General features: G+C 43.4%; 1 protein-coding gene across 16 annotated transcripts in view; it reads left to right on the top strand.

Annotated features, from left to right (window-relative positions):
• Positions 1-12,307, top strand: part of Rabgap1l (RAB GTPase activating protein 1 like) — a 622,756-nt gene that overhangs the window by 591,320 nt on the left and 19,129 nt on the right. For all 16 annotated transcript variants that reach the window (XM_052199889.1, XM_052199890.1, XM_052199896.1 and 13 more), the window contains 2 exons: positions 2,608-2,718; positions 11,517-11,621. In XM_052199889.1, the coding sequence (XP_052055849.1) occupies positions 2,608-2,718; positions 11,517-11,621 (216 nt within the window). The remainder of the gene's footprint in view (positions 1-2,607; positions 2,719-11,516; positions 11,622-12,307) is intronic.

Raw genomic sequence — 12,307 nt, 5'->3', positions numbered from 1 at the left:
GGGCCAGTCTGCTCGCTCTTAGGGACTCTCAGATACTTACTTCTTCTCAGAGTCCTCCTAGTTCTTACCCCTTGAGCTGTTTGTCTGTGAGAAAGGGTTCAAGTTTCATCAGTACTGAGATGTTTCCTGTCAGAATTTCAGCTGTGCTCACTCACAGTTTGCTCCTGAAATACATAATCCATCCCACCTGTGCTTCTAATCTAGAATGAAGTCGCTCCCTGGTACTCCTTTTAACTACTTGAATGAGTAACTTTCCCATGGACATCATATGACTACCTGCTGGTTAACTCAGTTCTACACACAGCAGGAACCTGAAAAACTGGTAGCGTTTTAATATGGTGTAAATAATAGTTGCGGAAGCCTTTTGTAGCTTCACATTCTGTGAGCACAGACTCAGGAGAAGCAGTAACCCCGGAACCTGGTGACAGAGGAGCCTTATCTTGGCCTCTCAAAGATTTATCAAAAAAATGAGAAAAATCTCTTCCCCACCCAAGCAGTCTGCCTTGTGAAATATGTGATGTTGAAACTGTGCTGGCTTACTGTTGTTTCCTGGCAAGGAGGCCATTGATGGAAGAGGTTTCTGAAATGTGTTTTATAAAAAAAAAAAAAAAATCTAAGTTTTCTGCAAGCACAGTTGTTTCTATGGAGAAGTAATAGAGGTCTCACAAATGCAAACTCTCCAGCCCCTGGTAGATAAGGGTTTCGTCAGCGAAGGTTCAGCCTCAGAAGGCTTTGTTTCTGTATATTATTACCTGTGTACTTCAGTGGGAGGTTAGAGCTGTGAGAACATAGACTTTCAACAAATGCAAGTTGCCCCACCAATCCAGGGAGCACTGTCTTTTCAGGAATAGATAGGGCAAAGGTTTCCTCAGGTGTGATGTTGTGCGTTGGTCACTAGAAAAGGCCCAGTGTGTTTTATGTAGAAAATGACCTTGTTTAGCAGTAGACTTAAATCTTTTTTTCTTTCTTTCCTTCTTACTTACTTTCTTTTTTGCTCCTTTACATGTTAGTGTTTTTATCCCTTCTAGTAGAATTGAAATTCTGAATCAAAGGGGTTTAACAAAAGTTTTAAAAAAATCCTATTGTAACTGTATTATATTCATTGTGGAAAACCTGAGAACATTTCAAGATGAGAAAGATAATATCAAATCAAACCCACTACCTACAGCTGGTATCTGTTGTGCATATTATTATAAAAATGGGATTTTCTAGCTATTATTAAAATTTTTCTCTAATATGTATTAATATATGGAATCCTATCATGAATTTTCTTCAAAGTTTTGAGTAATTTGGAATTTTAACTTTTGTTTATTAGTAGATCTGTTTTGCAAGACGTTTTTTTGTACCCCTCAACCGTCTCAGTCCATTTTCAGAGTAAGGGGCTCCCCTGACCTCTCTGCTGACCTTCCCTGCTTATGGGTCCTTGGGCTCCGTGAAAGCCTCAGGCCTGACTCTTAGGTCTGTTTTATAGACTTTCTTCAGAAGTGGAGATGACGGTGGGTTTTTAGAGATTTCCCTCTCGTCTGTGAACCAGGCTGTTCTGCAGCAGATAAAATTAATCCCTACCCCCTGTAGGCACTGACACACCATCTTCCAGAACATATATTTGTCTTTTGTGGTTTTGTGGGTGCTTTGCCTGCGTTTAACCACCCTTTTAGAAAACACTGTCAGGAGTTTAATCTAAATCTAAAATGAAATTGAGCTTGTTACACTGAAGCCCCTCCTGCCAGCCACCTTTTGAGTCTTCTGCAATCAGCAATAGCAAAGAAAACATATTTGGTAGTGTGCAGTAGAAAACACTAAACCACTGCTCTGAAAGTAGGCACACACACCCAGTTGACAATGGCTAACAAAGAGTACCTTGCTTCATAAGAATTAGCCACTTGATTCATTCATCATAACTTTTAATCTTTTCTTAAAAATTCAGAGTGTGTGTGCAGGGAGAGGGGAGTCAGTATTGTATTTTATCCAGAGTCTTTTAATTTGAAGTTTGAATGAAACGGAATAAACATTTAGAAAAATCATTTCAGGGCCCATTGCTCTCAGTCACACAAAAACATGTTTATAGAAGTAAACATATCTTAAAGAATAGACAATCAGCTGCTAGCAGAATCACAAACTCACATGTCTTCTTTCTTTCTTCTTTTTAAATGCTATATGATTTGATTTCAGGTTTAGTGTTTTTAAACAGCTTCAGTTAATTTGGTCCCTCATCTTGGAGAAACAATTTGAGAAAAAAAATTTGCAGATCGTTTCTCTAGAGGTCAAACTGCATGTTTCAAACAGGAATTGTTGGTGCCTGTGTTCTAGGTCTATATGAAAGCCTCCCGTAACTGGGAGTACATCTGGAAACTCTGTTCTTGGTGGCGCGTCTTACCTAACGGGAGGGCCCAGGGGATGTCTGTTAAGCTGCACTGGTAGAGAACTGCATCTGCACCGCTAGCTAAACTCACTGTTGTTTCCCAGACAGCAGCTGCTTCCTGTGCCACTGCGCCTGCCCTTCTACACCTCTGAGAGTTCACGTGTTGTCGCTTGTTTCTCCTGCCGGTTTCTACCCCTACCTGCGGGCACTAATGTGGACTTCTGGCTCTTGCTCTTTTTCTTCAGAGGGAGAACCGACGATTACAGGAGGCCAGCATGAGGTTGGAACAGGAAAATGATGACCTTGCCCATGAACTAGTGACAAGCAAAATTGCTCTGCGGAATGACTTGGATCAGGTAAGTTTGACCTTCATTGTATAGAAATGATACTGCAACAGCTCCTTGGGGGTGAGGGACAAGGTGGTTTTTTGGTTTTTTTTTGTTTTGTTTTGTTTTGTTTTGAGCTGAGGTCTCACTAGGTAGTTCTGGCTGTCCTGGAACTTACTATATAGACCAGGCTGGCTTAGAAGTCCCAGAGATCTCCATGCCTCTTCCTCCCAGATGCTGGAGTTGAAGACACACCCTACCTTCCCCTGTGCTTTCTCTGTTCTTGACACAGAGAGCAGCTGGATAGATGACTGGGTGGGTGGCGAGTGGGAGGGGACAGCTTGTGCTAATTACAGAGTGGAAAATGCCAGTCTTAGAGAAAGGTTTGGATTGGTTCCAAACAACTTGTGAGACATACTTTTTAAAATCCTTGGTCAGTACTTTTCCTATACCCAGAGCTGCCACCATAATTACCTAAATATATTAGTCAGCAAGAGCATACTAATGCCACGCTGACATTGGGAGGCACCTTCCTGATCCAGTCATAGTTCTCATCTGTGACATGTAGACCTGTGTATAAAGAGCATAGATCAAGGGTTGGACCAGGTGTGTAGGTACACAGCTTTAATCCTAGCAGTCAAGAGGCTGAGGCAGGAAGATTGGGAGTTCAGCCTCATGGTTACCCTGAGCTACCTAAGTGCCTATCTCGTTAAACATAACAAGGGAGACACCAGAAGGCACTGTTGAACAGTGTTAAAGCTGGACTGACCTGGTGTGAGCCTTACTGCTATACCCTGGGCATCTCTTTATCAGGCTCTAGGTATAAAAACTATCCACCTCCTGGGGATGATGTAGGAATTCCGAAAGCCGTTCAATTCTGTGCCAGCTGGTCAACTTAACACAAGCTGGGTCATTTAGGAAGAGGGGACCTCAGTTAAGAAAATGCCCACCACAGACTGACTGGGGCCAAGCCCATTTCACATTTTCTTGATGGATGTGTGTGTGTGTGTGGGGGGGGTGGTGGTTACAACTCATAGTGAATGGTACCACCCCCGGGGAAGGTGGTCCTGAGTTGTTTAAGAAGGCAGGCTTAGCAAGTCAGGATATGGAAGTCCTCCCCTAACAGCTCCTGACCTGACTCTCCTCAGTGATGGACAGCTACCTGAAAGTGTAAGCTTCATTTGGTCACTGTGTTTTGTCACAGCTCTAATAACCTCAGACAAGTGGTGTGTATACATTCCCTGGTAGTGTCTCCAGGAAACCCCCTGCTTGTTTGGCTTTCCTTGTTCCTTACAGCAGGGCTGACAGTCTCTGGACTTCCTGTTTTCTTTTGCAAGCATTTACAGAGATGAGAGCTAGGAGGGAGGCGGTCTTGTACAGTTTTAAATTTCCACCACAGTCTGCTTCCTAAAGTGAAAATGTTCATAATAAATAGGCCAAGGTCAGAAAACACGAGATGGCTCTCAGACAGTAAGTTGATGCCTGTGGGCTGACTGAATTTTTATAGGATTTAAACACAAATTCATTGATAATGTCATTGACTTAAAATTGAAGGATGGCTTCAAATGGTCTCTGCTAAGGCTTTTCCATTTCCCAGTTTAAATAACTAATTATGTGATTCAAAGTTTTAAATTTCTTTTTAATGTGTTTGTAAGATTGTGCCTGGTATTTGAGGAGGCCAAAGGAGGGACTTGGATCCCCTGAAACTATAGTTAGGGACCTTTGTGAGCTGCCATGTGGGTGATCGGAACAGAACGTGGGGCCTCTGCAAAAGCAGTCTGCCTTCCCAGTACAGATCTCCGGGCCCCAACTCAGAAGATTTTAAATGGGAGATAAGACCTAAATGCTATGGAGAATAATAATAATGGGGCAGGATGAAGCCGTGGGAACTGGAATTAAATCTGATTTTAATTCTGCCTGGAGCTAGAGATTGAACTCCAGAACTCAGGCGTGCTAGGCAATTTACTGCAGAACCAGCCCCTACATTGAAAATCAAGCTGCTTGGAGCACAGGGAGTAGAGGGGAGAAGAAGAAGCCCATTTAGTCTCTTTCAACTACAAATTCTATTCATCCTGGTCCAGTGGAAGTTGATAGAAGTCATAGAAGAAAGAGCGGGCGCTGAGGAAGGTCCCCATTCAGTCAGGGCTCGTTCAGCCTGGTCTCAGGAAAGCAGGGCTACATGGAAAGCCCATACTCTCTATCCAGGTGCCTGTACCCCTGATTCTATCATCTTGATCATTATTCCCTACTAATTGTCTTAAGATATTAAGTTAAGAAGAAAACGAACGTGGTCATTTGTATTAAGCCTAGAGAATATTTAAGCAAATAGGTTTTTAGTGATTACTCTCTGCAGGATAAGCAAGCAGGATACATAATGACTTACAAGTGGTGTCTTCTTTAATCTTATTGATAATCCCATGAAACAAATGCTTCTCAATGTATACAGTAGTAGGGACATTCACTTCAAACCTCTGAGATGTCGCCATGCCTGATTACTCACTGTAAAAGGGAAAGCCATCCAACTTTGCCCAGCAGTCACTAGCAAGGGTAACCAGACATCTGTGCAACGTGAGTATCTGCTTCTGGAACAAAGATTACCAGCTTAGAAACCACAAGAATGTACAAGTCAGCTGTGCCCTAACTAAACAAATGGCTAGCGACTCTTTCCTCTGTCCCTCAGTCTGCTAGAGCCTTTTCTCTGCCTGGGAAGAAGCTCTCTGCACTCGCTCCTCTGTCTGTGTGTCTTACAGTGGCTGGCATTGCTCTCAGGGATAGAATAGACCACAGTCCGGAACCTAGGCCTCAGTACATGAACAGGGCAGCAGGTGCCACTGACTGCCTGCAGAAGGGGCCTCAGTTTGGTTCCTTCAGTCTGACTCGGGCCTTGAGTTCAGATCATTCACCAGCCTCGCTGATTTGGAAAGCTTTCTTTTTGCTGGCTCTGGTACAGCTTGTTGTGAGGGTGTCTCTTTCCCAATTCTCCAGTCTCTTTGCTGGTGTTTTGTGTGTGTGGGGGGGGGAGGGGGGTTGTTTTGTTTTGTTTTTTGTTGTTGTTGTTTTTGGTTTTTCAAGACAGGGTTTCTCTGTGTAGCCCTGGCTGTCCTGGAACTCACTCTGTAGACCAGGCTGGCCTCGAACTCAGAAATCCACCTGCCTCTGCCTCTCAAGTGCTGGGATTAAAGGCATGCACCACCATTGCCCGGCTTTGCTGGTGTTTTATTTTATTTTTTAATGAATTTTGGTACAAGGTAAGTTCACTATTTTCCCCTCAGAAACACACACTTTTCTAAAATTATACTTTTATTTTTTTTCTTGAGATAAGGTTTCTCCATGAAACCCTGGCTGTCACTTTGTAGCTCAGGTTGGCCTCAAACTCAGAGATCTGGCTGCCTCTGCCTCCCGGGTGCTGGCCTTAATTGGGTGCACCGCCATGCCCAGCCTTGTTGGGGTTCACCCTGGGCCTCAGTCTTTTCAAGGTGTTCTCACTCACTGGTCCCACTGGGGTGAGGCTCCAATTTTGTCTTTGTGTCTGTAAACCCCATACATGCCTTTAATCTTGTGCAGTGGTTACTTCTGCTTGTCACAAATTCAGCTTTTGAGGCAAGGATTATTTCAGAGCCCTCATTTCAGAAGTGAGAAAACTACCATACTTGAACATGGAAGTTTGTTTACTACACTGCTACTTGTAAGAAATAAAATATAGAAATGATATAATGTCCATCATATATATATATATATATATATGTGATGTCCATTTATATATATATACATATAAATAAAATGTCCATTATATATAGAAGAGAGTAATAGTTGTTGCAGGATATTTGATCACATTGTGAACCTCTAGCTTATGAACTGGAAAACCCTTGTTATGGTGAGACTCAGCCCTAGCACACACCTTTTCCCAAGAGCTTTCTGTTAATTATAAACAGGTTGAAGTGTGGCTCAGCCACACCTTTCCCCCCCAAGAACTTATTGTAAACAAGAGGTAAATAAAGTCAACTGTAGGTCAATAGGAGGTGCAGGCAGCCAGTTGACAGGGAGTGACCTTAAGAAAACCCTGGAGAGAGAAAGGAGGGTCTCTCAGTTGAACAGTATTTAAGGAAGCAGGGAGCCGGAGAAAGGGCTTTTTCCTTCTGGGATGTTTGTTTGTGGAGTAGGAAGATCAGCTGGGTGCTTTTCCTGCCTCTCTGAGCTCGCAAGTTTTCAGCCCAGCATCTGGCTCCTGAGTATTCATTAGTAAAATCCAATGGCTGGGATTTTTGTTTCTAAAACAACAGATAATACTTCTGTAAAATATGTCTTTGGAATAATTTTTTTAGATAACAATATGCATTCTATATAAGAACACATGACTTTATAAATAAAGGAATATTACTTGAAAAGTCATCTTTCCTGCAAGAGAATCCCTTTTGTGGATTAGTCTGAAATGATTGCTATTATGGGTTTTCTGGAAAGAAACTGGTTATGGAGTGCCTCTGTAATTAATGTGGATACTGTATCTGTTCCTTTAGAAAGGAGTCTAGGGCCCGGGGAGATGGCTCAGTATTTATAGTGTTTGCTATGCAAGCATGAAAACCTGAGTTCGAATCCCCAGTATACATTGCAAAAGCCAATGGGAATTTTGAACCCAGCACTGGGCAAAAGGAGACAGGCAGGTCAGTGGAATTTCTTAGGCATTCATTCTAGCCAAATTGGTGAGCTCTGAGGAAGACACAAAGTACTTTGGCCTTCATACACACACACACACACACACACAAAACCCCCTTATTTCCTTCCTGTTTGCTATCTCCATGCTTCCCTCTGCCTTTTAAAAAAATGATATCCTGGGGCTGGAGAGATGGCTCAGCGGTTAAGAGCACTGACTGTTCTTCCGAAGGTCCTGAGTTCAAATCCCAGCAACCACATGGTGGCTCACAACCATTTGTAGTGAAATCTAATGCCCTCTTCTGTACTTAGATATAACAATAAATAAATCTTTAAAAAAAAAAAAGAAAAAAATGATATCCTAAAACCTTTATTTCATAGCTAATTATATAGAAGGAAGAATAAACGCTGTTATTTCATGCATACCACCTAACTTCTGATTTCCCAGTTTCTGCCTCTACAGGAGGTTTGTTCTTGTCACACAGCCTTTGGCTCGCTGGTCTTCAGGGAAGCGCATCAGCCTGGGGTTAACAGACTAGCTTTGCCTGCGCCTCATGTTTGCCCAGGACCTTTGCTTTCAGTGTCTCAGAATCCATTCCTTTCCTCAAAGCAGCAGCATTAACAAACACTTGAGTGGTTGCCTGTGAGGCTCTACGTAAAGTAAGTGCCAGGAGGTGCTTTGTCAGAATAAGTAGTCCCTTTTGTGCTGTAGTTCAGGTGTCCGAACGCCCTGGGCAGCAAAGGCGCTTCAGTTTTTCTCTTGGAGAGGGCTGCTTTCATGACTCACCCTTAGACTCCTTACTACGAAGGGTCCTCAGAATCAGAAATGATCAAAGAAGCATCTTCAGTTCAGTGTCTCTGGGCCTTCCCTACCCTTCCCTGATCTCAGGAACAAGAAAGAAAAGATAAAATTAGTATTTTCCCATGGAGGCTATGTTTGAGTTCCTTCTGACTACAGGCCAGAAGCTGCAGATCTAGAGAGGCCCATTGTTTTGTTTTGTTCTAAATCAAACAATTGGCCGAATGGGTTCTATCTGAGATCATTTGTGTAAGATCCTCATCCCTGTGCGCTCAAGCCTTTGATGGGGTTTCTGGTAGATCTGTGATTAAGCAGGGATTGTAGTCCGATTTCTGTCTTGTATTTATGTCACAGCAGCCAACTGTGATCTGAACTTCAAATAGCAATCATCATTATGACTGAACTCTCGCTCTGCTCTCTTCAGACTCTGATGAAGGTTTTAGGGTTCCGGTTCACAGGTGGGTTTGAATAAATCCATTCAGTACTGTGCTTGCTGCGCACTGTGGAAGGTGTGCCTGCTTGAACAAAATACAGAATTGTCGGCCATACAAAAATCCAGAAACCTCTCTTATTGGTTTGTTTGTTTATTTCTTTTTTGTTTTTCCAGGCAGGGTTTCTCTGTGTAGCTGTGGCTTTCCTGGAACTCACTCTGTAGACCAGGCTGGCCTCCAACTCTGCCTGTCTCCACACTGCACCTCTGCCCACCTCCAGGACTAGGCCTAAAGGCATGCACCCTTCCTCCCAGCGGCAGAAGCCTAGTGCTACAGAAGGACTCGGGGCATTCAAGGCCTGCTCCTATTTTGCTGGGCAGGAGAATGGCTTCTGCTTCCATGTTGAACATAAAGACTCTTGGAATAAAGTCTCCTAGTAGACTGTGGGCCTCTTGCCATGTGGGCTTCCACGCTCTGTGTATGCTGGACAGGTCATCAATACATTCACCTTCATGATGACAATTCAGTAGAAAACAGACACATAAGAAGGGCAGGGTCTTCAGCTTACGTAGCTATAGCCTCCAAAACCAGAAAATGACTGGATATGCTACAAGATGCACTCAAGAAGCTTGCGACTAAAGTCTGCATAGTAAAAGCACTGCATTCATAAAACAGAATTCAAGTAGACTAAAGGCTGAGTTATCTGTCTTGAAGACATTAGATCTTTAGAACATTTATTTCAGAGTTTATACTGTGTATATTGGGATTACTCTCTTTTAAATTGTAAAATTTGCTATATTGTGACAAGAAGAAGCTATTGCTATCTTTTATTATTTTATTATTATTGTTGTTGTTGTTGTTATTGGCAGAACTCAATATTCTCAGGTAGAGCTGAACCCAGTGGGAGGCATATTTGGTTAGCATTTAAGAACTTTGGCATAGTTGGTTCTTCTGAGACCCCGTGCTGTGACCATGCATCAGGGACTTTGAGGAGGGTCTCTCACTTCGTGAATCACCTCAGTCATCTGGATAGCAGCTATTAGGATTTACCTTTGAGCTCCTGAGTTCTTTGAGATTCTCACAGTTCAAGACTACTTGACTAACAGTTTTTGCAAATTGGATTTGGGGGTCTACCTCTAATTTTAGCATGCCCATCAGCTCTTCTGATCTTTCCCCCAATGTTTAAAATCTTATTAATATTTATTCATTGGTTTATGTTGCTTATGAAGTGTGCATGTTTCACAGCATGCATGTGGAGGTGAGTTCTCTCTGTTTGCCATGTGGCTTCCCAGACTGGACCTTGAGTTGTCAGTCTTGGTGGCCAGTGTCTTTACCTACTGAGCCAGCCACTGCTGCCCTCCCACCTAAAGCTCAGTGCATCAGAATAAAATATGGAGTGTATTCTCCTGCTTCCCTGCTGAGTGCTGGGGTTGCTGGCATGCTGCCACAGGTCCCGCTTATGTGGTGATAGAATTGAAGGCCTTATAGACACACGCACTGTTTAGTGAGCCCCACTACTACTCCTGTCCTTGCTGCCCTGAGTTTTTAAGATGCCTAAGGAACTTTTTCACCTCAAGTACCCAATAGTCCTGACTGCTCTAGAGACAGTTCTTGCCACTGAAACAGAGGGCAGCAGGAGCTGGAAGGCAGTGAGAATGAGAAGCTGGGATGCAATTCTCTGCCAGTTCCCAGCAGACTGTGCTGGCCCAGCCACCTAGACACATGGGAAAGATGGTCAAACATAAACAGCAGCCACTTGGCTAACGGGCGTGGTTACTTGGGTAGTGTTTGGCTACTTTCAGCTAAGGATGGTTTCTTCAGAAAGCTGCCTCGCCTCTGCCTCAGGGCCTTCTCTGCTAAACCCATCCTGTGGCCCTCTGCCATCTCCTATGCAAGCAGTCTGCTTCCCCAGTGCCTTAGAAAGGCACATCCATCCATCCACTAACCACTTAAGAGATTACTCCTGTCCCTAGGATGGCTGTGGTGCCAGGGGCACAGTTCAAAGTAAAGCAAAGCAAAGGAAAAAAAAAAAGATTTCTTGTAGTGTTTAAAGCATGGTGGCAAGACATGTAAGCCTCACACACAACTCAGCACAGTGTGTCGAGTGTAATGGAGGGTCCAAACAGCAGAGCAGTTTAGACGGACTGAGTGAGACTAAGGCTGGCTTGTTCACTGGTATGTGAATGTCTGGCTGGAACCAGAGAGTTCAGCTCGAACCTCAAGAGTACAAAACAGGCAAAACCAGCTACTTAAGTCTGCACAGGGGAACTTTAGTTAATTTTGGTTCTGTATCCAAGTTAACAAGAAGATACTCTATTTGAGCTCCTCCTATATCTTCCAGAAGCACAGTATTGGCTGCTTGGATTTCTGATACAAACTTCAGCTTTTCATAGCTCTCAGGTAGATTCTTTGTCTTAATTTCTTCTTACTCTGCTCACAGACCTTTGTGAGGGTCCTTGTGGGCCAGTGTACCTCAGCTGGTTTTCAAATTTTCGTGCCTAAATACCGTCCATGGATCAGTCTGTCTACTTGTCCTCTCTGGGTCCTTCCCGTGTGCTTCTAACCTGAGGCTTTTGTTAGAGGATGGTTCTCCCTACTCAACAGGTCTCCCCACTCAGAGACTGTGCTCTTGGGACATGTGAAAAAATGTGCCAGAAGTGTTTAGAAAGAACACAGACTTGAATATCATTCAAATCCAAATCATGCCTGCTATGTTAGGTATTTAACCCTAGATCTCTCCAAACCTCAGCGTTATTAGCTATAAATTATTGTTCTGTAAGGATTAGGACTAATGTGAACCAAACGCTGCCTAAGATTGGCTGGAGAAAAAAAGCCACCTGGAAGGCGGGCTGGGGGAGAACAGGGTGACCTGAAGATGGCATTAGTGAGGCTGGAAAAGCCTCACGTGGCCTCCATCCCTTCTCTACACTGCCATGGCTTCTTTATTACAGGCCGAAGATAAGGCTGATGTGCTGAATAAGGAGCTCCTCTTTACCAAGCAGAGGCTGGTGGAGACGGAGGAAGAAAAGAGGAAGCAAGAGGAGGAGACTGCCCAGGTAAGGGCCAGGCAGGCCTCTGTGTGTCACACACTGACAGGAAGCTGGTTAATGTTGTGAAAGAATGAATGAATAAATGTGAGAATTGACACCCCCCTCCCCAAATCAAGGTGAATGTTAAGTAGTAATTCTAGCTTTTGAACATCTTTTAGGAGTTTGCCTTCTTTGAGATGTCCAGCAGGAATGTTGAGCTTGTTCTAGATTTAGTGACTTTGGATTTCGAGCCAAAAGCCTTGATGAATCTGGAAATTTTCTGCCATATCCAAGATTGTGGTGTTTTTTGAAGCAGCTCTGAATGCTGTGGAACTGGAGGCCTTCAGTGATCTCTTCCTGATGCTGACAGGAGCTGTGGCCTCCATCCCTAGATTCAGTTTCCTGAGTCACAGTGCAGTGCTGGAGATGGCAGCTCCTCCTTAGAACAGAATTCACTTCCAGAGGGAGAAGTCTCTGAAATCCTGAGTTTCCTTCCGAGGAAAATTCAGTAATGCTAAATATAAACTGAATTTATTCTCAAAAATTTCAAAGGCCTTTATCCAAACAGCCAGAGGAAAGTGTCAGTGAAGTTACACACAGAGAGGTGTGTCATTAGCACCTTCCAAAGTCTGTAAAGAAAAGTTCTGTGATTTTTTTTCATTGAAATATGTTAAAAAGATGGTTCTTCATATCAACATCTCAAATTATGAATA

This window comes from Apodemus sylvaticus, chromosome 12 (assembly GCF_947179515.1).
Source record: "Apodemus sylvaticus chromosome 12, mApoSyl1.1, whole genome shotgun sequence".
Classification (NCBI taxonomy): domain Eukaryota; kingdom Metazoa; phylum Chordata; class Mammalia; order Rodentia; family Muridae; genus Apodemus; species Apodemus sylvaticus.
The sequence above is the reverse complement of the archived record's forward strand: the minus strand, read 5'-3'. Positions and strand labels throughout refer to the sequence as shown.